We start from the raw sequence: 26,386 nt of genomic DNA, 5'->3' as shown, positions 1-26,386 counted from the left end.
TACTACAAACTGAGTTTTGGTTTAGATCGAAGTGTTAATATATCAATGATGATCTGAAAAGGCTATTAAAATAGTTCTACATTTTCCAACTGCATATCTGTGTGAGGCTGGATTTTCTTCATATACTTCAGTCAAAACAACATATTAAAATAGACTGAAAGCAAGAGTAGATATTATAATCTAGCTATCTTCTACCAGGTTAGATATTAGAGAGCTCTGCAGAAATGCAAAGCAATGCTATTCTTCTAATCATTCTTTTTCCTGGAAAATACCTATATAGTTATTTGCCAGAGGCAATGTCATTTATGCTAACCCTACTGTTTAAGATTCTTAACAATTTCAGTTTTAATTACTAGTGTGATAAACAGTAGTAGCTTATATATCAGACAAGAGCATTTTGGGGTCCTCAATAAACTTTTAGAGAGTAAAAGGATTCTGAGGCCAAAAATGTCTGAGAACTGTAGCTATCTATAAAGCTCCGTAAGTCTATTTCCATAGGATAGGGTTTAGATGCAGAACTGCCAACTGAAAAGGAATACACATTTAAAATTAATATCCTGCCAAATTGCCTTTCAAATAGTTTTGCCAGCTGGAACTCCCACTAAATGTGTGTGGGAGTGCTCACAGACCTGCACTGGAATGATCAACCTTTTAGATTCTGTGATTAATCTTCATAAGGTAGTTTCTCATAGGATTCATTTAAGACGTAAGAGCATCTAATCCATCAAAATAAGATTCAACTCAGCAATTTTTAATTTGCATATAACTTCTCAGGAAAACTTGACTGTCTCCAGCTTACAAAAAGTAACAACTTTATGAATGAATACTTGGAACACAGACTTTTCCCATAGAAACAATGGCATCAACACAAGTTCACAGGTGTCAACACAAAATTCAAATAACAATAACAAAAACCAATGTGCTGAATTCTAGAACTGCACTACCTTGGAAAATCTATTGACAATATGGTTTCTACCAGAGAAAGTACTTCATGTCCTGGTTGGAATACTGAGAACTCTGATATTCTCCATTCTCTGTATTCCAAAAATGATCTCCACTTTCTCCTTGCCTTTCCACTACCGAGGGCGGGGGGTGTCCTTCAACAACCTGTCCTGTTTGCACAGCTTCCAGGAGTATTTATACCCTCCAGTGGGAAGAAGTGCTGCATTATGGAAGCCTGGAGGCCAAAGGAGGAGTCATCATTTCGCCAAAAGTGTGTGTGTGTGTTTCAGGAGTCCAGAATTTACCAGCACATGAAACTGGGAAAGTGAGGGATAGAAAGATGAAGGAGCACATCTAGGTGTATGGGGGTCTGACTTAACTCCTTGTGATATAATTTATAAAAGTCCCAAAGTGCAGAGTCACAGAACGTAAAGGGGACAAGAAGAGGGAGTGAGGAGAAACATGACAGGAGGGGATGAAGCTTACAATCCTTGTGCAACAGCAACACACGACAGACGCTGGTCCACAGCCAGGACTGCCCTCTTCCCATGCCGAGTTGGTATGAAGGGACCAAGATTTAGCTTCACAATGAAATGGTCCAAGAGCTGTCTCTAATGATTATGTGCCCTAAGACGGGGGAAGTGGATTCTTTCCTGGAGCACTGAGTTTCCCCACTACAAACTGGAAATTATAGTATCCTCCTCCTTTAGAATGTGGCAGGAATGTAACAGATTATTTACATAAAGGGCCTCAAATGAAATTGTAGAAGTTTACAATTATTATGTTCAAGCCAGTGATAAGAAACGTTTATAAATCTATCTATAAAATGAAGGGGCTGAATTATTAATTAATAATTATTAATTATTAAATGAAGGGGCTGGCATATTCTAATGACAAACCATAGAAATACCAGGAAAAAACAGACCTAAAAATATATAACTGTTCAGGGAAGATAATGTGCTAACATAAAAGTAGTTAACAATAAAAATAAAAAGGAAAAAGTGAAAAGAAATTTTCTATCAAAATTTTTGTAGGAAAACAACGTCAACTAAAATAAAAAAGGCAAACAACAGATTATAAAAATATCTGTAGTAAAAATGACAGATGAAGATGATTATCTTTGTTATACTTGGAGGGCATACACATCAAGGAGAATAATCAGGCCCCAAAAGGTAAATATGCAAAGGACATTGACAGATAATTCAGTGTTTAACAGAAAAACATTTGATCTTATTGCTGACCAAAAGTAAGATACCACGGTAATCCTAATCAAATTGGTAAAGATTTAAAATATCTGAGCCTCAATGTGTTAAAGAAAATTCTCGTATATGCTGGTAGCAGCTCTTTGTATAAGTATCAAAAGCCATAAAAATTTGACCTCCCCCTAAATTATTCCAAGTAGACAGCAAGTGGGGAAAAAGCAGGTAGATAACAGGGTAAGGGGGGAAGAGACAATCTTAATATTTGACACTAAGGAGATCATCGAATAAACAATGGAACATCAACCTGATGCCAGCAACATGGAAAATTTCTTATGAGATATATAAAAGCGTTTATGAGCTCTGATTACAGCTAGGTGAAAGTAAAAATATGCACAAAGGGAAAAAACCTTACCAAAGGGTTAAAGGTGGGTGAGCACATGTGACTTTGGCTCAGTTTGGGTTCAGGGTATTAGTCACTCAGTCGTGTCCGACTCTGTGAATCCATGGACTGTAGCCTGCCAGGCCCTCTGTCCATGGAATTCTCCAGGCAAGAATACTGGAGTGGGTAGCCACTCCCTTCTCCAGGGGATCTTCCCGACCGAGGGATCGAACCTAGGGTCAGGGTGAAAGGGAATCAAATACTCGTTTCAGGTCCCCTGATGGGACCCAGAACAAGGAGTCTTTCTGAATCTTAGTTTCTTCAGATATAACTATACAAGCTGCTGTAAGGATACAATGATGTACCTTAATTGAAGGGCTACCATTGTACTTAGCCCCTAGGGAAATGCTGGATAAAGGGTATTTTACTTTTTTTTGGTTAGTGTATAATGCCTTTATTGTGAATATCTAATAAACAAGAATGTTTTTTAACTATTTGACTATTATGTAAGGAATTTCTTGAATGGCCACATTTCTTAAAATAGTCTCCCTTTAAATTTTCATTTCATTTTCAGAAATGAATCAAATGTGAAAACACCGTTTCTGTTAATCCATATATAATGTTTAGAAATTGTTCTGCCTTATCTATTTTGTAACCTTTATAAACCCTAAGAAGTGGTGGCAAAAGAAGATTAAATTTGTATACCTAGCACATAAAACTCAACAGATGCCACTCTTAAGGGTCTCAAATGTACCAGACATATTCCTGCGGTGTCTCTGTATTTTCTCTCTTGGGGTCCTGCACATTTTGAATCAATGGTTGGCTCTGGAGTATACATTCCAGGATCAAATATACGGAGGACCATGTTCTTCCAGGTCCAAGACCTCCAATTAAAAATAGACTTAGACCCTCAATTTTCCTTCATATCATAGATTCCTTCATAACAGAACTGGACATTCAATTCCTTCATGAAAATGTATGTTATAAACTATCAATGCCCTCATCCTTGTGAGGTCATGAGTACTCTCCAAAGTGCATATTTTTAAGCATATTTTTAAGAATTATCATAGAAGTGTAATGCCACTGCTTTCCATTACTTTCTTTCCCCAAATATGTTTTATTCATTAGCTGTTGAAATAGAAGCTGCAGTATCTTTAAGATAAACATTAATTTAGAAGTAACAAAATTATCAGGACGACTTCCTCTTTGCATTCTACCTCTCACCAGCCTGACCTTGATGGCATGCTCCATGAATAAACCCAACGTTTAAAAAACTCTGACTTCATAGATCACTACAATGTGATACATAATAAAGAACATACTTCTGTTTCAGATATCTTGTTACAGTGAGAGAAAGACAGTTTAATTAATCAAAGACGCAAATATGACCGCCAAATGCACCACTTCTAAGTATCTGAGTTATATGGTGTGTAGTAGAAAGTGACTTCACTGGAAAGCCTGGGTTAGGTTTTGCAATTTGGTGCCAGCTCTGGGAGTTCTATCTTTGGAAGCTCTTGCAAGATTTTGAAGTCAGAGAAAGAAGGGGAAAAATACCTACAGGAAAAGGACTATGATTTAACATCAAGAAATCAGTCGTTACTATTTAACCCACGTGTTGACATCTGCCATTACCAGTTTGTCTTTCTGTCGTTCACCATGGATGAGAAAGCCGCTTCGTCCATTGCCTTCGGGGTGCATGACCTTACAGACCCCCACGCGACTGATCCCGCCTCCTTCCTGTGGGAACCATCCCCCGCTGGAGTCATCTCTGGTCATAACCACAGCCTTGACACGCACAATATAGCTGTCACTAAAAAGACAACAACAAGAAGAATGGGGCATGACAATGGTCTGGAGCTGAAGGATGTGTTTCACAGAGCAAGGTGACCACAGCCAGCATTTTTGGGACTCATCAAAAGAAAATCTATGCCTGGCAGCAACCTTAAAAGGTAACCCATGTCAATGTTCCGGGAAAAACCCAAACTCTTAAACTCAGTATAAAATTTAATTTAAAAAAGAAAGATGCCCAGTTGTTAAAAAATATTTGTGAGTCTTTGAGGATGTATGCAAACACATTTTCCAGTTTCCAGGCAGAAGTATTAACAATAAAATGAAAGAACTGCTATCTACAGTTTAGTATCTTTAAGTTAGGAAAGACAAATCTATTAACATAAGAGGACATTATGGTTTCAACCCTAAAAACTTGGTTTATAATAAATGACCACGGTTTAACATTTTATAAAGCTAATAATCTGATTTAGCATAAGAAGTGAATAACCCATTCCCAAATCACAAATTCACCGTGGGATCATATACAGGTGGGAAAATATTTCAATTCCAATATCCTTTACACATGTAAGCCTTCTGTTTATGACTTTATTTTTTCCAGTCTAAACTTCAATTTCGCAATAAGTTCTTCTGCACATTGGCCAAAAATCCTCTTTCTCCTCCAGAGACCAACTCTAGGTTCTTTTCATTCTCCATCACTTTTTGGGAAATTTACAAGGCCATTAAATTCTCTCCTGCTGTTTTCTTTCTTGTTATAACATTCCTTTTTTTAATCCTTCAAACATATATTCCCAACTTCTATACGCGAGGTGGGTACCAGGTTCTAAGGAAACAAAAATGCAGAGTAACACAGAACCCTCTCTTTCTACCCCCCAGACCCAGTGCTCAGAGCCTGGCCAAGCGCCCTGCAATCTGCCAGAGACCACTCAGACCACCCCTCTGCCCCCACGTTCCTCACCTCACTCACCCCCTAAAGGCAAAGCCACCCAGGTTCCCCACCACCGCCTGCAGCTCATCCATGACTGTGACCCAACTCCCCTCCTATGGTGCCCCGGGACTCCAGAGCCAGCATCCCCTTTGCTTCCTCAGTCCTCTCTTCCACACTTGTTTTTATTGTGGTAAAACACACATAATGGAACATCTACCATTTGAGCCATTTTAAGGGTATCACTTTGTGGCATTAAGCACATTCACACTGTTCTGCGGCCATCACCAGCACACCAACCATCCATTTCCATAACTTTTTTCATGGAAACTCAGACTGTGCCCATTCAACAGTAACTCCCCATTCTCCTCTCTCCCAGCCTCTGACAACCACCATCCTACTCCCCCATCTCTATGAATCTGACTACTCCAGGTATCTCATGTAAGTTCCTTTCACTTAAAAAAAAGTTAATTCTTTCTTTATTATAATTTGGCTACACTGGGTATTAGTTGCGGCATGCAGGATTTAGTTCCCTGTCCAGGGATCGAACCCAGGCCCCCTGCATTGGGAGCACGGAGTCTTAACCACTAGACCACCAGGGAAGTCCCTCCTTTCACTTTCTTAACCGAAATGAAAATGTGTTCTGGCAGAGTCATGTGGCCCACTCACGTGGCTGCCTTCCTTCCCCTCTGAGCCTAGATGGTGGCTGGGGGTATTCACCTCTACTGCAGGCTACAGGGCTCTTTCCAGTTCCTCTGAAGCTCACAAGTCTGACCATGGACCGCCCCCCGCTCTGCATTTCTTCACTCTTCGTCACGTCCCCTGGTTCCTTGGAGATATTAGCAAGTGGGCTGACTGTCCCTTCATCTCTTCATCATGACCTCTGGTATGATTCTTCATAATGTGTTATTCACACCTAGTATCCTTCCAATCTGCTGACCTCTCAGTTTCTGGAACTCTTCTCCTTCAATAACCTTGTCTTAGCCACTCATGCCTAGGTCACTCTCTTGACCTTGTCAGTCTTCAACATGCTACACCCCAGCCACCATTTCTCAATTGCAGTTCACTCTCTAGATTCCAATCATTTGTCACCCCACTGGGGCCAACGATCTCTTGTGCCATATTCTCTACATGCTCATGTTCTCACTTGATTCTTTATCCAATTTAAATTCCACAGTCTGTTGCGATGCTCTCATGCAAAACCTAAACGTGTTTACCTTCTCTTTGCTCAGTGAAGTTGCCTGGTGAAATCCTACCATCCACTTCACTCCATACCTGCCCTCAGGCTGCCGCACATAGAGGGAAAGACCCCACTCTTCTCTGCTCATAGGTCTAGTTTTGACCACTAAACCCAAGTGTGTCCACCTAGCATCCTGCTACATGTCCCTGAGCCATCCCCAAGAAAACTGCTTCACATGTTCTCTTGCCCTCACTCTCTCAGATGATGGAAGAGCTTGCTTTCATTTTACTAAGAAAACAGACCCACTCTGAAGAGACCCTGCACTGGCACCCAAGAGCATGCCTACTGCTCGTTACCAGTATCTGCTGCCTCTCCCCCTTTAACTGTGGGTAAACCATCCCTGATCCAAGCTAGGGCTAACAACAACACTTAAATATTTCCTATGTGCAAACAGTGCCCTAGTTCACATCTCTATACCCAGGCCTTTTCTCTGGATTTCTGATGAGTAATGCCAACTGCCCATGAGATTTCTCTTTTTTTGCATCTAGCAGGCACCCCAATTAACACATTTTAAGGTTGAACTCGTGATTCCTGACACCTCTGATCCTGCTGTTTTTCCTTTGAAATATGTCCAGAACACTTCTCCGACAATTACAACAGCCTTCTAACTGGTCTCTTTAACCTCCACTCTTGTCCAGCTTTCTAAGCAAGTCAAAAGGTAACTCAGATTAAGACAGTCTATTCAAACCCTCCCGTAGCTTCTTATATTATTCTGGGTAAAAGTCAAAATCTAGGGCTTATCTTACTCCCCTCCTCGCTCAACCCCGCTTCAGTCCTGCTGTCCTTGGTGGTCCTCCACATTACACACCCTACCCCGGGGTGTGTACTTGCTATTTCCTTCCCTTCTAACCCCATTTCCCACTCTTCTCTCCACACGCCAACCAGGCTCATTTCCTTCTTTCATTCCCATCTCTGTCCAAGGTTACTTCACCAGAGAAGACTTCTCTGTCCGCTATGTAGAAAGCAGCACCCTCCATCCCTCTCTTAAATCTTCTCATCGTGCTTTTTCTCTCTGTTGTTGTTCGGTTGCTCAGTCATGTCCGACGCTTTGTGACCACATGGACTGCTGCACGCCAGGCTTCCCTGTCCTTCACCATCTCCCAGAGCATGCTCGAGCTCATGTCCATTGAGTTGGTGATGCCATCCAACTATCTCGTCCTCTGTCGTCCTCTCCTCCCTTTTGTCTCTCTGCTGCTGCTGCTGCTACGTCGCTTCAGTCGTGTCCGACTCTGTGCGACCCCATAGATGGCAGCCCACCAGGCTCCACCGTCCCTGGGATTCTCCAGGCAAGAACACTGGAGTGGGTTGCCATTTCCTTCTCCAATGCATGAAAGTGAAAAGTGAAAGTGAAGTCACTCAGTCATGTCCGACTCCTAGCAATCGCATGGACTGCAGCCCACCAGGCTCCTCTGTCCATGGGATTTAACAGGCAAGGGTACTGGAGTGGGGTGCCATTGCCTTCTCCACTTTTGTCTCTCTATGTGCTACTAAATCAACATCTGCCTATTTGTCAGCCCATTCTGCCCAATTAGAATGTAAACCCTATGGGGGCAAGGACTTTGCCCTTCTTGTTTACTGCTGTATCCTGAGAACAAACAGTGATGTCTGATACTTACTGGGTTGTGGAATGATGGAGTTAAACTGACAATATTTGTAAACAGGCTCAAAAAAAAAATTTGTAGCTAACAAAATCTCTGAGAAAATTCAGTGTTCAATACTCATTTGCTTATGAGCCGCAACAGCTTAACTGGGATAGGCTAAAGATTTCCTTTTTATTAACAGAAACACTGAATTTAAAGAGTTACACGGTTTCTATCATTAATCCACTCACCTCAGGATTCAACATGCATATTCCTTTAGATCAGAGAGATTAAGAACATTTGTTTAGTTACATACAATTTGAAAATATGCTCCTCCTCCTCCCCCATTTATTCTAGAAAAATTAGGGGTTTCCAAGATGTGTCCAGCATGAAACAGCTTTCTCAAATCTTCTATGAACATACTGCAGGAATCCCAGCAGGAAATGGCCAAGGTGAGTAACAGAAACTCTACACACCTTTTGATAAAACACGCTTTTACTTCTTTAGTTGCAGCTGTGTGCCTTTCTCTCCTTTGAAGGGATTAACTAAACTTGAAAAAGGGAAGTTTGCATTACTTATGTTAGTGCCATCAACTTATTTCCAAAAAGCATTAAAAAAAAAAATTATTCATCGAAAAACCACACCAACCCTGCCTTCCAGAGTGGAGGAGCGGTGCATTTTGGCCTTTGCTTGTGGTCTGCAGCATCTTCTTGCCCTGACTTCTCTGATGCCCCTTCCCAAGGGCAGACATCTCTGAGATGTGCTGTGTATGTTGGGGGTGAGGTGGGGGAAAAGCCCCCATCTCCTCTGGCAACAACCCTAACAGCCAGCATTAACTGAGGCAACTGGCTATTTAAAACAAGGCAGGGGGATAAAGTGCTGCCCTAAAAGCTGCGAAGGATGTCTGGATAACCCAGCTGCATGGCTGCACGCCAATTGCTTCCTATCTGTGGTGTGTTTACATTATCCAGGCCCTCACCCCACCCGGAACATAGAGGACAATGAACTCTCCTACCAGAAAGGTATAAAAAAGGCATACTCCCTTCCCACCTTCCCTGCCTCCTTCTGGAAAGAATTAAACAACATGTTTAGACCCAATGTGGGGTTTATTTGTGGGGCGGGGGATGCAGCAGGAAAGCAAAAGTAGATTCATTTCTTCATTTGTACAAGGAAAAAGCTGCTGGTATGCTCAAGAAATTGTTCCCAAAACGCTATTGTCAAAAACCACCACCACCTCATGCTTCTGAAAGTTTCAGCTATTAAACCGTGTAACTGATGAGGACCTGGTGAAGTTCCAGGCATGGGTCCAAATACCAAGTGAATGGAGCCCTAGTGTCTGAACTTGAGTTAAACTGACCGTAAGAATCAATGTCATTACACAGAGAAGGAGAAATACAGTATGACAATCCTTATATGTGGAATCTAAAAAGAAATGACACAAAGGAACTTACAAAACAGAAAGAGACTCACAGACTTTCTCACAGAAAGAGAACGAGCTTTTGGTTGCTGGGGGTCGGAGGGGAGGGATGGTTAGGGAGTTGTGGATGGACATGTACTCACTGCTATATTTAAAATGGATAACCCACAAGGATGCACTGTGTAGCACACGGAATTCTGCTCAACGTTATGTGGCAGCCTGGATGGAAGGGGAGTTTGAGGGAGAAGGAATACATGTACATGTAGGGCTGAGTCCCTTCGCTGTCACCTGAAACTATCACAACATCGTTAACTGGCTATACCCCAAAACAAACAAACAAAAAAGTCATTACAAGTGGTGTTTGACCACCACCCACACACCACCATATTCTTTAGGTGCATTTTGAGTAATATTGGCTTTTCCAGGTTGGGCTGGGGATCTGACCAAAGGTGGTTCCTTTGACTAAGCTTTATGGTCCCCACATGTGGCCTTATTTGTAAAAACAGGACTTGCTGCTTTGTGATCAATCAACATGGAGCAGACATAGCTGACATCCTTTGGTAGGATGGGGAGGGATAGAAAGAACAAGTCCAAAGCTAAAGCTAAATTATTTTGGGGTGCTGATTCCCAGGCGGTACAAGTAGTTTTGGACCTCAGGCCTTTATGTTCTAATAAGTTCTCCTCAGAATAAAAGCAGGCCTTGTCTGGACCATATTACAGAAGTAAACAAAGGAATTGTAGGAAATGGTGATGAGGCATCATCGTGTCTGTAAACAATGTTTAGAGCCAAACAGGTCAGCACTGCTTTGGCCTCCTCAGTAATTGAAGAAGCCTCTTTTTTGAGCTCCAGTTTCCTCATTTGCAAAAAACAGAGAAAGGATACCTCGTTGGGATGTCCTGAGGGTTAAAAGCAGTAATCGAGGTCAAGTGCCTGACATGAGAAGTTTGGTCGATTGTAGCCATCCTAATTATTTTTGTGGAAAGGCTGACTTTAACTACAAATGAGATCCCTTAATGGGGAAGGAAATGCAAATCCACTACAGTATTTTTGCCTGGAGAATGGACAGAGGATCCTGGCAGGCTACAGTCCATGGGGCTGCGTGTGCACGCACACACACACACACACGCACGCACACACACACACACACAGGCTATACTCCATGGGGTTGCCTGCATGCGCACACACATGCACACACACACTGTACAGTCCATGGGGTTGTGCACGCGTGCACACACACCCCCCCTCTTTAAAAACCATCCTCCTGGGAATTCCTGGCAGTCCCGTGGTTAGGAGTCTGCACTTTCACTGCTGAGGGCCGGGGTTCAATTCCTGGTCGGGTAACAAATATCACCATGCTGTGTGGCCAAAACAACAACAAACAAACAAACAAAAACAGAATAAAAGTAAATTAGCTTAAAAAAAAAAAAATCAGCCTTCCTAACCACCAAGGACTGGGTTTCCTGACTGCCTGCGTTTTTCAGCTGTCAGAGAACAGAGTGGCAGGGAGGCTGTCAGACCTTGGACAACAGGAGGAAATCCCAAATGGACCTCCAGCAATTATTAATGCAAGGCAGCTTTATAAAGAACAGGTTCGAGCCTTTATTTCAGGCACACCTGTAGAGGAGAATCATTCCATCTGCCATCTGGGAACTGGCCCTCTGCTCCGACCCCTCCCCGCTTGGTTTCAGAGATGGAGCCTGGAACTTCAACATCCTCCATAAATACTCCCTACCCCCCTGCTTAGCCAGCTCTTATCTGATTACAGGGCTCCTTTATCTCTCCATTATGCTAAACATACATTCACTTCCTCCTGGCCCTCTTTTCCATCCTTCTCCACTTCACCAGACCTTGAGAGGGATTAGCAAGGATCGCCGCCTCTCAGGCTCCCTCTCGGCCCCAGCACCACTCCTAGCCGCCAGCTGAGCCAAATATAACACCACGTCCTGGGCGGGGGGTAGGGGGGTACTCTTCACTGCCATCAGCCCTCCACCATACCAACCTCGAGTCTTCCTTGTGCTTATAGATTTAGAAGAGCTCTGAGGTCCCCAAATTGTGTGTATATATATGTTTTTAAAGTATTAGGTATATGTATAAAATATAGGTGCATAAAATATATATCTTGTTATCTTTTTAAAAAGAATCAACAGACTGTCAGCAGGATCAAATGTGCTAAGAAGCCAAAGGTATGGGTCATATTCTATTGAAGTGGGTGGTGGTTTCTTGAGTTCTATTAAGTATCAACTACTTAAGAATTTTTTTAAAGTGCTGTCCTGGTTTTAGAAATGTATATAATCCATACTTTACAGGTAAGGAAAGCTGTACATAACGGAGTTTTATGCATGGAGATAATGTGGTTTTTTCAGCTCTATTAAAACCCCTAGATGTACAACACTTGCTTGCCTGCTTCAGTTCAGTTCAGTTAAGTCGCTCGGTTGTGTCCGACTCTTTGTGACCCATGGACTGCAGCACGCCACGCCTCCCTGTCCATCACCAACTCCTGGAGTTGACTCAAACTCATGTCCAATGAGTCAGTAATGCCATTCAACCATCTCATCCTGTCGTCCCCTTCTCCTCTCACCTTCAATCTTTCCCAGCATCAAGGTCTTTTCAAATGAGTTAGTTCTTCGCATCAGGTGGCCAAAGTATTAGAGTTTCAGCTTCAGCATCAGTCCTTCCAATGAATATTCAGGACTGATTTCCTTTAGGATGGACTGGTTGGATCTCCTTGCAGTCAAGGGACTCTCAAGAGTCTTCTCCAACACCACAGTTCAAAAGCATCAATTCTTCTGCGCTCAGCTTTCTTTATAGTCTAACTCTCACATCCATTCATGACTACTGGAAAAACCATAGCCTTGACTAAACAGACCTTTGTTGGCAAAGTAATGTCTCTGCTTTTTAATATGCTGCCTAGGATGGTCATAGATTTTCTTCCAAGCAGCAAGCGCTTCTTTTTATTTCATGGCTGCAGTCACCATCTGCAGTGATTTTGGAGCCCCCCAAAATAAAGTCAGCCACTGTTTCCACTGTTTCTCCATCTATTTGCCATGAAGTGATGGGACCAGGTGCCTGCTTACTGCCTAAATTTGTATTGTTAGGCCATTACAGGCAACAGTGATAAGAAAAGCAGCTAGAGATATAAGACCTGCAGGAGCCAATTCTGGTGAAGGCACCAGCTCTCCTCTCAAATATTAATGAGCAGCTACTAAGAAGCACAGAAGGAATTTTCTGAACATTAAGGAAGAGAATTGGTTTACATGGAATCAGAGTTGGGGGAACTACAACATGAGCTAAGATCACTCAAGAAAAATGCTTCCTCAGTTACTTAACACCCATGAAATCAGCCATGAGGTACACTTGATGGCAAGTTGCCTTGGAAACTGCCCTACCCCAATTATCTGTTAGTAAAAGAATCCATGTACCTCAAATAGGTACTAACACTGTAACTTTGGATGACGCCAGGGCCCTCTGCCAAGGCACCAGATTTACTCAAAAAAGAAAGCAGGCTCTTCATCTAATCTTCATTGTGTCCCTGCATTTCTGAGATGTTGTAGCTCATCTTGTCTAATCCTCAGACGATTACAACAGTGCTATTATATGTTTTATCTTTGTGATTCATTTATGCATTTTTAAAATGGCATGTAATGAGTTTTCAGAATGGAACCCCTATATATAACATGATACCTGGAAGGTGGTGGTGGTGGGTGCTTGCTTTGCAACGACAAGGGGATATAACCTTCATCCAGGAGCTAATTAGGCTGAAAGTGGGAGGTTCCTGCTTATACTGTGGAGTATGAATAGGTTTTCCTCTTTTACTAGTGTTGGGCTGAGAATCTGGGGAGTGAAGATAATTAGAAAATATTTTAGGGATCCCCACTTAATTTTTTTGGCAGGCAGCTTGCAGGATCTTAGTTCACCCATGAGGGATTTGAACCCCAGGGCATGGCAGTGAAAGCAAGGAGTCCTAACCACTGGAAAGTGAAAGTGGAAGAGTTGTGTCCAACTCTTTGCGACCCCATGGACTATACAGTCCATGGAATTCTTCAGGCCAAAATACTGGAGTGGGGAGCCTTTTCCTTCTCCAGGGGATCTTCCTGACTCGGGGATCAAATCCAGGTCTCCTGCATTGCTGGCGGATTCTTTACCAGCTGAGCCACCAGGGAAGCCCAAGAATACTGGAGTGGATAGCCTATCCTTTTTCCAGTGGATCTTCCTGACCCAGGACTTGAACTGTGGTCTCCTGCATTGCAGGCAGATTCTTTACCAGCTGAGCTACCAGGGAAGCCCCTCCTCACCACTGGACTACCAGGGAATTCCCTAGGAATCTCTACATTAATCTTGCATCATACCCAGTGAGCTCTGCTGTCCTGAAAGGCCACTGGAGCACTCCTGTCCAGGTTCCACCCTGACACTGAGGGGGAGGTATGGGCGTGCCCCTGCTCATCTCACATGCCCCATGTAAGTCCGGCATCTTTGTTGTTCTTGCTACCTAGCTACCCTGAAGCATATAAATAGACCTCCTCACCCACACACTGTTTTCTAGTACACATATAAGGGGTCATGTTCTCTATTATTACAAAAGGCATTGTCAGATGATTGATACTTGAAATAGGAATGATTCTTAAATTTAATAATGTATAAATCATTCTTTAGACACAATCTGAGCAAGCTGAACTTTATTAGACATGGGCCTCCAGTACTTTTATTTTCCTACTGAAATTTTAATACTAGTGTTTCAGTGATTCAAAATTAAGTGCCAATGCCTTTGCTTATAATATTATCTGCAATTTTCTCCTTTATGTTACAGCGTGCTGTGAAGAGATGCGTTTTCCAGTCTTCAAGTGCTACCTGACACTTTCAGGCCACAAGGGCCAGAGAAACACACGCACCGAACATCCCTACCTGACACGTGAGGCTGAAACACACGCCCCGAGGACGTCCACGGGCACGGACTCTGCCGGCTGCCCCGAGTGGAGGGTAGCGCTGCTCATGCGATCCACAATGGCCAAGAAAAGGAGACGAAGCCAAGACACAGAGGAACAAAGATCAGGGCTAGAAGTTAACATGTGATCTTGACAGAGGCTTAAGAGGCCTGGGAGGAAACAGTTGAGGAAATTCCGGAGACAATTAGGGGTCCTCTGATATCCCAAGGCCTGGAAACACTGACCGTGGGGCACGCTGGTGAGCTAGAAACACTTCCAGCTGGCTGAAGCAAGTTAGCGCTGCTGGTGGCCCCCCCTGCCTCGAGTCGGTAACACCCCCAATTTCAAGGGCAAACCTGTCTACACTGTGAACGGGAGGTGACGATGCACAGGGGGTGCTGGAGGTGACCTGATAAAACGCTGGTTTGGGGGCTCCCTTCTCAGCAAGATTTACAAAGTAGTATCAGAATCACTCCACTGTGCTGTCTTTAAAACACAATTTAAAATTTAACCTCTAAGCTTTTATCACCTGCAGTCTGAGGACGCATACAGCCTCCACAGAGAGTGATTCAGCTAGATTCTATTTCTGTGGCTCTTGACTTTTTTTTCTTTTGGAAAAATCTTCTTACCCAAACCTTTTGATTTTACTTATTTAACATATCCAATGCCTTAAGGATGGAGCTATAGTTCTTTTTTTCTCTTCAGCCAAAAAACCTTTCCTGCCTACATTTAAATTCAGAAACCACAAGAATACTAACTCTATAATATCCACAATGACAGACCACTTCTAACTGTGGTACAATAAAGATAAAGGCATTAGGGCTGTTATGCTAATGTACAAGGTAAAACCATACACTGGACAGTTTCAAACCCAGGCAACGAAGTGTTGGCTGAAGTAAATCTTAGCATCCGAAAGGCAATTTTAGGAGTTGTGTCCAAGACAGATTTTTTAATGGCTCTTTGGCATCTCTCCCTGTGTCAATATAACTTTCCTGAGCGACTACCTCTTGAGGTGAGTAATGCTCCCTGCTAGAAGACAGGCCTGGCTGAGGTCAAGTCTGGAGAGATGGGGCAGGACGGTCGTGGTCGTTCATCATCAGAAATGAACAATCGGTGAAGAAAGTAATCATTTTTTTCTTGAAATTTGAAAATAGTTTGCTCTAATCTCTACTAGTAGAAGAAATCCTAATTTCCCCACCCTTGCGGGTCTAGGCAACTGGAGATTCCTGGCACCCCATAAATCCTAGGTGGATTACCTGGTTGACCGGCCACTGGGACCTCTGTATCCTTATCTGTTAAGGATCTATGCACGCATGCTAAGTCTCTTCAGTCGTGTCTGACTCTGTGACCCCATGGACTGTGGCCCGTCAGGCTCCTCGGTCCATGGATTCTCCAGGCAAGAATACTGGAGTGGGTTGTCAAGCCCTCCTCCAGGGAATCTTCCCAACCCGGGGATCAAATCCTCTTACATCTCCTGCATTGGGAGGCAGGCTCTTCACCACTACGGCCACAAGGGAAGCCCTTCAAGTATCTACACTGCAGGTAATTAGTTGCTGCTCTGAATGCATTTTATTGTTTTCTAAGACTTTTTCTTTGCTAATGTGGACCATTCTTTTTTTTTTTTTCCTAAGTCTTTATTGAATTTGTTACAATATTGCTTCTGTTTTTATGTTTTGGTTTTTTGGCCCTGGGGCATGTGGGATCTTAACACACTGACCAGGGATTTATCCTACATCCCCTGTGCTGAAAGGTGAAGTATTAACCACTGGACTGCCGGAGAAGTCCTTGGGATGTATTTTAAATTATTTTTGAGTTTAAAATACTGGCGCTAGGAAAGTAACTCATACTACCCTCCTCCACCAACAAAAATTCTTAGAATTAGAAGTAAATATAATACAATTAAAGCTTTTTTTTTTTAATGTACAATTCCACTGAATTCAACAAAGTTAAAAATTTTTTCGTAAAAATGTCTTTTTAAAAACCCAGCATCAAACAATTCTCTGGGATGTCACACTGCAAAAGACAATTATACTAGCATGAGGGGGATAATTCTGATTTAAGCTCTTTCAAGGCACATCTCCTTCACCAGGCAGGGCTGTCAGACCCACCTGAATGTGTCCCCAAACTGCCTAGACTTCTCATTCCTTTTCTCATTCCGGGTACATTCAGGAACCACATAGGGTGTAGACAGTTATTGAAACAACAAGATAAATATATCGATGTAGCTGTGTTTTACTTTTCTAATAGGTAGATCTAATGATTGTCTTACTTCTTCCCCCAAACTTTAAACTTTTTATTTTGTATTAGGATATAGCTGATTCTTTGGTGGCTCAGACAGTAAAGAATCTGCCTGTGATGCAGGAGACTTGGGTTCAGTCCCTGGGTCGGGAAGATCCCCTAGAGAAGGGAATGGCTACCCACTCCAGTATTCCTGCCTGGAGAATTCCATGAACAGAGGAGCCTGGCAGGCTACAGTCCATGGGGTTGCAAAGAGCAGGACAGGATTGAGCAACTAACTACCCAATTAACAATGCTGTGGCAGTTTCACAGCCAAGGGAGTCAGCCATACATCTACATGTATCCATTCTCCTCCAAACCACCTCCCATCTAGGCTGGCACATCATGTTGAGCAGAGTTCTATGTGCTATCCAGATCCTTATTGGTTATCCATTTTAAATATAGCAGTGTGTACATGACCTTCCCAAAGTCCCTATTTTAATGTTAATTCTATCATAGGCTTATACAAAGATTCTCTAACATGGCTAACATGGATATTTTAAGTCCACCTAAAATATTTTAGGAAATTATAGTGAAATTTTATCACAACAGTTCATTAACATTCAAGGCAATCAATGGTGATTTCTGAGTTATTCTCAAAAATCATTAAAACATGAACAATTCTGACAAGAATACACCACTTTAAAAAATGAAATTTATTTTATTGAAACCAAAATAGAATGAATCTACTTACAGACTAAAATGGTTCTGTCCTAAAGGGTGAGTTTCAGGGTGATCATACAGTGCTAAGTGGGGAGAAAGTTCTGGCAGTCAAGAGGCCAAAGTCTGAATCCAGGTTTATGATTTTGCTTTTACTGTCTGCTGCTTCGCTGAGCCTGGAGTTCAGTGGAGTTCATAATTAATCAAGATCAAAGGATTACCAACTTGAAACAAACAAAATGACCCGCTGCTGAAGAACCCTTTCTTCTCCTACTTTTTTCTCCGAAAGCAATAATTTTCTTTGACTTTCCCTCTGTTTTACACACCCTTCCAAAAATGGTATTTACGATCCACATTTAAACCCCCAAAGGCCAGCTAATGGAAATGTTAGGTTACTAAACAAAATTAACTCTCACCACATTAAAGCACACATGTAATAGAAAAATTGGTGCTTCAAAACACAAATGGCAAAGGGAGTTGTTTCAAGTTAATAATCTCCAATTCAGGTCTTTAAATTGCAGCCCTTGAACTTCCGCGCTTGACTTTCTCAAAAATCTTCGCTTTCTTTCTCAACAAATTAGAGAAAACAAAAAGGAAGAGAGAGCTTAATGACCACATGCTGAAACGGTTAGAGAGAAAGCTCGCAATACTGGCAACTTACTTTGAAATGCATAAAAAAATAACACAGCATCTTGGATGGACCAAGGGAGGGAGGAAGGGATGGATGGATAGATGCATGGATGGAAGGATAGATTATGTTGTGATAAAGAAGTAACAGTAAAATGCTGGCTGTAGATTGTAGTATTGACTGTATACTTCTTTCAACTCTTATGAACACTTGAAGACATAGGAGAGAAAGAAAATTTATAGTGTTCTATTCCATGGACAGAGGAGTCTGACAGGCTACAGTCCATGGGGTCACAAAGCGTCAGACATGACTGAGCGACTAACACTTTATTCTAGAAGGAGATCAACACTAAACCTAGAAGATACTGATAAGGGTAGTGAAAAGTCTGGTCACTTCACTTCTCCTCACATTATCCAGGACACATTTCCCATTTTTTCACCTGCCACCTACCACTCTCCACTCCAAAGCAAACCATGGCCAAAAGGCTATGCTTGGTCGCGTCCTCTTTCAACCCTATAGACTACAGCCCACCAGGCTCCTCTGTCCACAGGATTCTTCAGGCAAGAATACTGGAGCTGGTTGCCATGCCCTTCTCCAGGGGCTATTCCGATCCAGGGATCAAACCTGCGTCTCTTGTGTCTCCTGCACTGTGGCAGATTCTTTACCCACTGAGTCACCTGGGAACCCTGGCCAAAAAGTTAGGAAACTTTATCAGCCTACGGTAGTACGAAATTCTAAACCTACAAAATCTATTACAAGTCAGTCCTTAATAAGACCTGTTCTCAAAAGGAGGTGATAATTTAACCCACAGGGAGGAAAATCAGCATGTTCTGTTAGTGACAGGCAGACTGGATTATGATCCATTGAACATGGACACCATTTCAGGAGGCAAGAACTACCAATTCATTTAATTCCTTTTCTCCTAGAATTCTGCCACCTCCCTCATCAGAGATGAAAAACCAAAAAAACAAAAGCACATGTGAAGCATTTGTTCTCCCTAAAGAATTCTAGATAGCTTCCATTCCCAGGTGTGTAGAGGTGGACCTGCAGGCGCAGTTCAGGTCTTCAATTATCACTAGTCAAGAGCCACATGAGTTAGTTTCACACCTTTAAAGCCAGAAAGAATCATGGAAACCATCTACTCCAGACCCCTCACTTAGATGGAAAAATTAAAGTCCAGCCTGGAGAAGGGACTAGTTTAAGGTTCCTGGCATTAGGGAGAGACAAAGGACTAAGATCCAATCACTAAACAATCCCTACCCCAGACCTCCTACATTTTGTTTTAAAGAGGTCCAGAATTATGGCAAAGGTCTCCTATCTCAGCTAGGTTGTCTAGAGTATATAAGAGAGGTTTTTCTCATGGGTCTCTTAAAATACACAACTGACTGTTAAAAACACCAAAGAATATAAGAGGTGGCCCCACAATAACACGGCCACGTGCAGAAAGGGCAGAGCAGGGGGGTGGGGCTGGGAAGTCCTCCTTGGTTTGGCAAAGTTTCACACCAACAGAGGCAATTCTTGTTTTGGGATCCACATGGCATAACTAGTGCCCTAAACAAAAATGACCTCTGTGGCTAACTTCCTTCTCCCTCCTGGCTGAGACAGTCCAGACTCTACCACTGAGACCCAATTTCTCATGTATTGTTATAAAATGAGGGGGAGGGGCCCAATGACCTTTGAGGTCCCTTTTCATCTTTGGCCTCTTTTTAACTTTGTGTTTAAAAAAAAAACACATAGCCAAGGACTTCCCTGGTAGTCCAGTAGTTAAGATCCCACGCTTCCACCTCAGGGGGCTCGGGCTCCTGATCCCTGGTCAGGGAATTAAGATTCCCACATGTCAACAGGCGTGGCCACAAAATAAATAAATAAATAAAACAAATAAAATGAAGTATTTAAAAATAAAGATAAAGTGTGTTTTTAAAAAGCAAAACAAAAAATACATGGCTGTAAAGTCATGTCAGAGGGGTTAGGAAATATTCTACAAAAGCGTATCAGAAAACTTTCAGCAGTAAAATGCAACTGAAAACATCTTTCGAAGTGAAGAAAAAGTCTGAAACCACAAAGATCTGAAACCATGACAGATGAACAGATATGTTTCCTCACTGCAAGTGGTATTATGCAATTATAAAGTTCCCAGGAACAAACTTGGTTTATCGAAGTACTACGAAAAAGCAAGAAAATGATGAAAATTGAGTTTTAATAAGATCTTTGGGTTTCCCTAGTGACTCAGACTGTAAAGAATCCACCTGCAGTGCGGGAGACCCGGGTTCGATACCTGGGCCGGGAAGATCCCCTGGAGGAGGGCATGGCAACCCTCTCCAGTATTCTTGCCTGGAGAATCCCCATGGACAGAGGAGCCTGGCAGGCTACAGTCCATGGGGTCGCAAAGAGTCGGACACGACTGAGCAACCAAGCACACACAATAAGATCTTTGAATAGAACAGGCGCGATCCAGCCATCTAGTTGGGTTTACACATCCACGGATGTGAGACTCTTCTTAGCCACGTGGAGGAAAATCTCCAAGACATACTTAGGGAGCAAATTCAGGCAAAGAAGAGAAGAAGGATCTGCCTCTCTTTTCCCAAATGGTTCTTCCTACAAGCTTTATCATTTGACCCAAGACAGTTGCTCCAGTACCAATTTTTCCACTTTCAGAGAGAAAGGGGGACAATGTTAAGAAAAGGTAATGAAGCAACTGCATAGCTTAAAGATGGAGAGGGACATTTACTTGGAGACCTCTGACAGACCAACACTGTGCACTTCACATGTCACATTGGGGCCCGGCTGCTTCAATGTCACAAATGAGTTCTGGCCCAAAAGGTTTCTTGTAAATTAGCTGTTTGAAACTAGAAAACGTATTTTCCCCACAGAACAACACAAAATGGTGAGCAGCAGGACACAAAAGCCCAATCAATTCCTAAAATACCTGAATCACAAATCCATTCCCAAACGGTTTTTACCACTCACTGACAGTCTCCTTAACAGACACCTCTTTCCCTCCTTGAGTGGAAATAGCCAGTTCTACTCGGCTCTGGCTGGGTTTTGCCAAGAGTTTTCCTACCTGGGTGTGGGGATGGGGAGACAGGACAAGCAAGGAAAAACTCCTCAACTCCAGAGGTAGGCTTCATTTTGGGGCCTTGGAATTTGGCACTACTTGAATATCTTGAATAGCTCAAAACAGAGCAGCCTGACAGTCATCTGCTAATAAGGTTGAGGATTCTTTACACCAAGCTTCCCTGGTGGCTCAGATGGTAAAGAATCCGCCTGCAACGCGGGAGACCTGGGTTTGATCCCTGGGTTGGGAAGATCCCCTGGAGGAGGGCATGGCAACCCACTCTAGTACTTTTTACCATCTGAGCCACCAGGGAAGCCCACACTCCAGTGTTCTTGCCTGGAGAATCTCCATGGACAGAGGAGTCTGTCGTGCTACAGTCCATGGGGTTGCAAATATTCGGACACAATTGAGCAGCTAAGCAGCAACAGCAAGCAAGCAGACAAACCAAACGGAAAGCACTTGAGTGATCTGAACTCCAAGGACTGGTTTCAATGCAGTGTGACAGCCGTAACAGTACCACTGCTTTAGGAATGCAAACAAGTGTCACTGTTCTTTTCTTTTACAGCAGCAATGACAGCAATTAATCAGAAAGGCAGGAACCAGGCAAGGCTCACAGGGTCATCACGTAGCAGCCACCCTTGGCTAGTCCTTGACTTAGGCAGAGAGGGACAGGATTTGATCTATGAGGGCAATTTCCTCCTGAGATATTACAAAACAGAGCCATGCTCTTGGTACATGTGCTTGCATGAAGTTTCTTTCCTGCCATAAAAAGAACTGGGAGGTAAGGAGAATGTGTAGGCCAACTAACTACCAAGATGGCTCAGAGTTTAACACCATCTCCTTAAAATACTGTTTCACTTGTAGATCTAGTTTGAATTCAGAAAGAACTTCCAAGGAACACTAGGGCTAATGAGGAAGACTGACAGCCATTTGATTTTAAGACTTACGATCTTCACAGATAATGAGAGCTTTGGAGGCTAATAAAGCTGCTGAATTTGGGCTTTCTTCCTGGCTATCACCAACACACTTACTCCAGGGAGCCCAGCCGAGCTTTTGGTCACGCATTCAGCGGTACCTAAAGACTACTGCCCAAGGCAAGTCAACCCAGTAGTCAGGCCCAGCTTCTCCCAGCAGAGAGCTCTACAGGTAAGGTGGCAGTCCGGGTGGCCCAACAGATGCAATCACAACACCATGAAGCCATGCTGCAGGCCGTCATCTAGTATCAGGAGAGAGGATGCAAGGGCTCCTGTCCTAACATCTTATCAAGAAGAGCTACCCAGAGTCCAGCTCATTCACCAGTGTGTTTCAGCCACCACCCAGGACTAAGCTCATCCCTAGGGATGTCATGATCCCTGAAGGAAGCCTAAATACCATATCTGGGACTGAAAACTGCTCCATATCAAGCCATTTCCCACAGTGAGAAACTCAGGATATGGGAGCTCTTGAGTAAACTGAAAAGGGTGATCCGACATGATGACACCTTTTCTTGTGCTTGTACACAAAGAATTAGCCCTCACATTTACTGAAAGTCAAATCCTATTTCAAAGGGCAATTAATTTCACATCCATGTTCACTGAAGCATTATTTACAACAGCCAAGAGGTGGAAACTACCTAAATGTCTATCGGGGATGATGGGTAAAGGAAATATATTCAACAGAATATATTTTAAAGCTGAATATTTTTCAGCTTTAAAAAGGGGAGAAATTCCATCAAATGTTACAACATGGATGAACTTCTGAGGATATTATGCTAAGTGAAATAAGTCAGTTACAAAAAGACAAATACTGCATGATTCCACTTTTAAATTTCAGTATTTAAAGTAGTGAAACTCAGAGAAACAGAAAACAGAATGGAGGCTGTGAAGAGCTGGGATAGGAGGATATGGGAGTTGTTGAATGGTTACAGAGTTTCAGTGTTTCAAGATGAAAAGGTTTCAGAGATCTGTTGTACAATAACCTACATATAGTTAACATGAATACACTGGACACTTAAAAATGGTTAAGATGGTAAATTTTACGTTGTTTGCCCCCTCCACACACAGAACGGCAATTAGTTTGAGAAATAAAAAGGGGGCTCTTGAAGTAGGTATACTCAAAAATAACCTGAAATTCATAAATGTCGGGTTTTGGCTAAAGAACATTTCTGTTGTCCTCACATTACCACTATTTATAAAAACCCTAAAACTCTCCCCTAATTATGAAAGTAGTATATATCTGCTGCGCAAACTACACATATTATAAGCATGCTTTAATTTAAGAAATATTCTTCTGTACCATGAGGAGAGATTAACAAAGTGTCAGACCTTCTCATGGTAACTATCAAAGGGAGATCTTGTGTTTCAAATATGAATGTAAGTGTTGCGTACCCTTTTGTTCCTTGGGATACAAGGCAAATTGCATACATGAAAAACACAAACATTTCCTTTGTAATTGGCTTCCTTAAGTCAAAAAATCGCTTTTCTTCCAAAATCCTCTCAAAGAACAGAAGTTAAGCATAACAGGCTTTCCCCTAGTTGGTAACTCTTAACGACTTCCCCTAATCCTTGGCCAATTATGTTCTAATAGAATGCTTATCATGTTTACAAAATGAGTGACAGAATCCCTAAAAACTATTTTTATGATGAGTATCTTTTTATTTCTTCTATTCCAACCTTAGTTTTTCAAATTATTTAAAATACACACACACACACACACACAGATGCATTTTTAATGATTCCATTTCTTTAACATGGGGGCTAGTGATTTTTTTTTAATATTTTTCAAAGCAGAAAGAGGGGCTGTTTTATTTTTCTTTGGAATGAGCTCCTGCCAGATTTTGCACACTGCAGTTCTTTGGCGATGTGATGAGAACACATGCCCACCCACAGACACTAATTTTGCTCCTCACCCTTCCCAAGCAGACTCTATGACACATGCTGTCTGCACTCCATTTGATGGAATTCAAGAGGCCCAGTCAAAGAGCAGGCCCTGTGGGGCCAGAGTAATGGCAGACACCCCATCTTTTCCACTGGATGGGCACAAGGAATGAGTGTTTAAAAGAAAGCCACAAATCAGCCAAATCCAACTTGGACATCTCCAATCTGAGTGTCTTTACAATTCTATGAATTAACACTGAAAATGAAAAGTCATCTTTTGGGCTGAGATCTGGAAAGATAGTATCTTGCTGTGGTTCTCTGCAAAGAGCTCTGTGAAGATCATGCAGAGAACTCCCTGGGCTTCGCTCAGAGTGTGCATAAGGAAGGCAGCCTGTCCTGCGGGCCAGGAGCTTTCTCTGAGGGCTGAAGTGCCATCCAGGTGCCAAGGCATGTGCTTGCTCTTTGGTGATCATCAGCCATGAAGAAATGCTGGGGGACTTCCCTGGCAATTCAGTAAAGACTCTGTAACTGTCCTTTCTCCATCCTAAGACAATCTGGGCATAGATGACAAGGCAAACAGGCTGTCAGCAAACTTACACCTGGGTTATTAAGGGTCCATGTTGGTCTGATAACAGAGTTGTCATCCACCCCATTCACATGTCCTTAAGAGCTGGGTTGATGCCCTAAAGCCTGTTCTGTATTTGTCTCTGGCTTTTCTGAGCCGCACAGAAAAGTCGATATTTCCAGATAAATGATACAAGATTTATCTACAAGTGCTAGTAATCCCACCCACTGTGAGGGCAGAGTGACCATAAACCCCGGATGTGGGGAGGACAGTGTAACAGCAGAACAGTGAGCAAAGGACAACAGGAAACGGACAACAGGTAGCTCCAGCTTTCCCCCGGGGCTACAGTTATAACCCGACATCCGTAAATCATCCACTGAGCACTGCAAGAGCAGACTGCGGACTCACTGGACAAGTCTTTCTAAATACAAATAAGTATTTTAATTTGATAGATAATCTATAGTATTTTTAAATGGTTGCTGAGCTCATTATAGCTTTGAGTCATTAGAATATAATTTTAATAGATGCTAAAAAGGGGAGGGGTCCTTAAAACTCAAAGATTGGGAAAGACTGCCCTTGGTGTTCACTAATCAGCGCCACTTGAACATCCATGATGCTATAAACTTTGAGAATTCACTCTCCTTGGCTGCCACTCCCCTCAAGGAAGAAGGGGGAAAAAATCCTTTGTCCAAGGCTACTGATCTACTTGGCTCAGAAAACACAGCCACCAAAACTATTAAATGAATTTTTGAGTAGGGCAGTTCTTTCTCTGATATGAGAGCCATCCAAGAAAAGATAGATTCATAAGAATCAGAAGGGAAGAGCTAAAAGTTGCTTCTACACAGAACAATTAATGGCTCTGGAATATGGACTCTAATAAGCCCAGGAGGAAACTGTTGCCTGTAATGATGGATCTCCACTGAAGAGGGAATGAAAGCAAGGATGGGGCTGGGCCCAGATCACAGCCTTTTAAAATTTAACATTACCCAGCACAGAGCTCTGAACAAGGGCAGCATCTCATTCAGTATCTATTAATCACTTCCAAGTTGAATGATGGGAGACCCTAGGTACCAACTGTGCTCTGTATCCCCTCTCCCTCAAAAGGGAAAGTAGGCATCTGAAAACCAGGTGGTCACTTTGAACTGTGGCTCATGGGGCTTAACATCCAAGGGGCTCCCAAGAGTTGCCAGAACCTATAGGGATGACTATCACTGCGGATGGTAAAGATCAATATGCCATGAGGGTAAAAAGTAACTGACGAAGTCTATGCTGCCCTGAAATAACATGGACAAGACCTGAGTTAGTCTCAGCTGCACCAGTCACAGGAGAACAAGACCTTTTCACAGACATAGAAAAACACCAATAAATCAAGAACTGTAAATGTTTTCATATACTTGCCTAAAATACTTTCTGTAGGCCTCAAAAGGGGAAAGAAAAAAAAAAAAAAGATATCAAAGTCTAAGACTGTAGCAAAATCAGGACGAATTAGCTAATCTCCCCTTAATTCACATTAAGGCACATTATTTTTCTGAAGACTTTTGACAAAATGAGCCCTGGGCTGAGTGTAGCATCCCACCAAGGCTTGGAGAGACAACCCTGCTCGCTATAAGATGGCAAAACTCAGGCTTCGGGTCAAGATACATTTTAGAAAAGAGTTTCTTCCATAACTTAAAAAAAATGTTAATGAGAAGGAATGAAAAGGACTCTCACTTTGAATCTGAAGTATTTTTTAATATCACCAAGTGCTATTATTAAATATTCACTATATATGCAAGTGTAGACATACACATAAAAATAAGCAGTACAGATGTGGGCAGGAAAATTCTTAGCAAAACCCCCACATATTTCAAATACTGTTCTTCCTCATTATTGTCCTCACCATAATTAGCATGTTACAGCCTAACAGGTGGCTTTCATTTATAGAAGACAAATTTAATGAAATTTGGAGATGGT

The 26,386-nt window shown here is 42.4% G+C and overlaps 1 protein-coding gene across 1 annotated transcript in view; it reads right to left on the bottom strand.

Moving 5' to 3' along the window:
• The window catches only part of SPRED2 (sprouty related EVH1 domain containing 2), a 121,660-nt gene that overhangs the window by 29,053 nt on the left and 66,221 nt on the right, over positions 1 to 26,386 (bottom strand). The window contains exon 3 of the mRNA XM_065929043.1: positions 4,156 to 4,333. Within this exon, the coding sequence (XP_065785115.1) occupies positions 4,156 to 4,333 (178 nt within the window). The remainder of the gene's footprint in view (positions 1 to 4,155; positions 4,334 to 26,386) is intronic.

This window comes from Muntiacus reevesi, chromosome 3, assembly GCF_963930625.1.
Source record: "Muntiacus reevesi chromosome 3, mMunRee1.1, whole genome shotgun sequence".
Taxonomy (NCBI): Eukaryota; Metazoa; Chordata; class Mammalia; order Artiodactyla; family Cervidae; genus Muntiacus; species Muntiacus reevesi.
The sequence above is the reverse complement of the archived record's forward strand: the minus strand, read 5'-3'. Positions and strand labels throughout refer to the sequence as shown.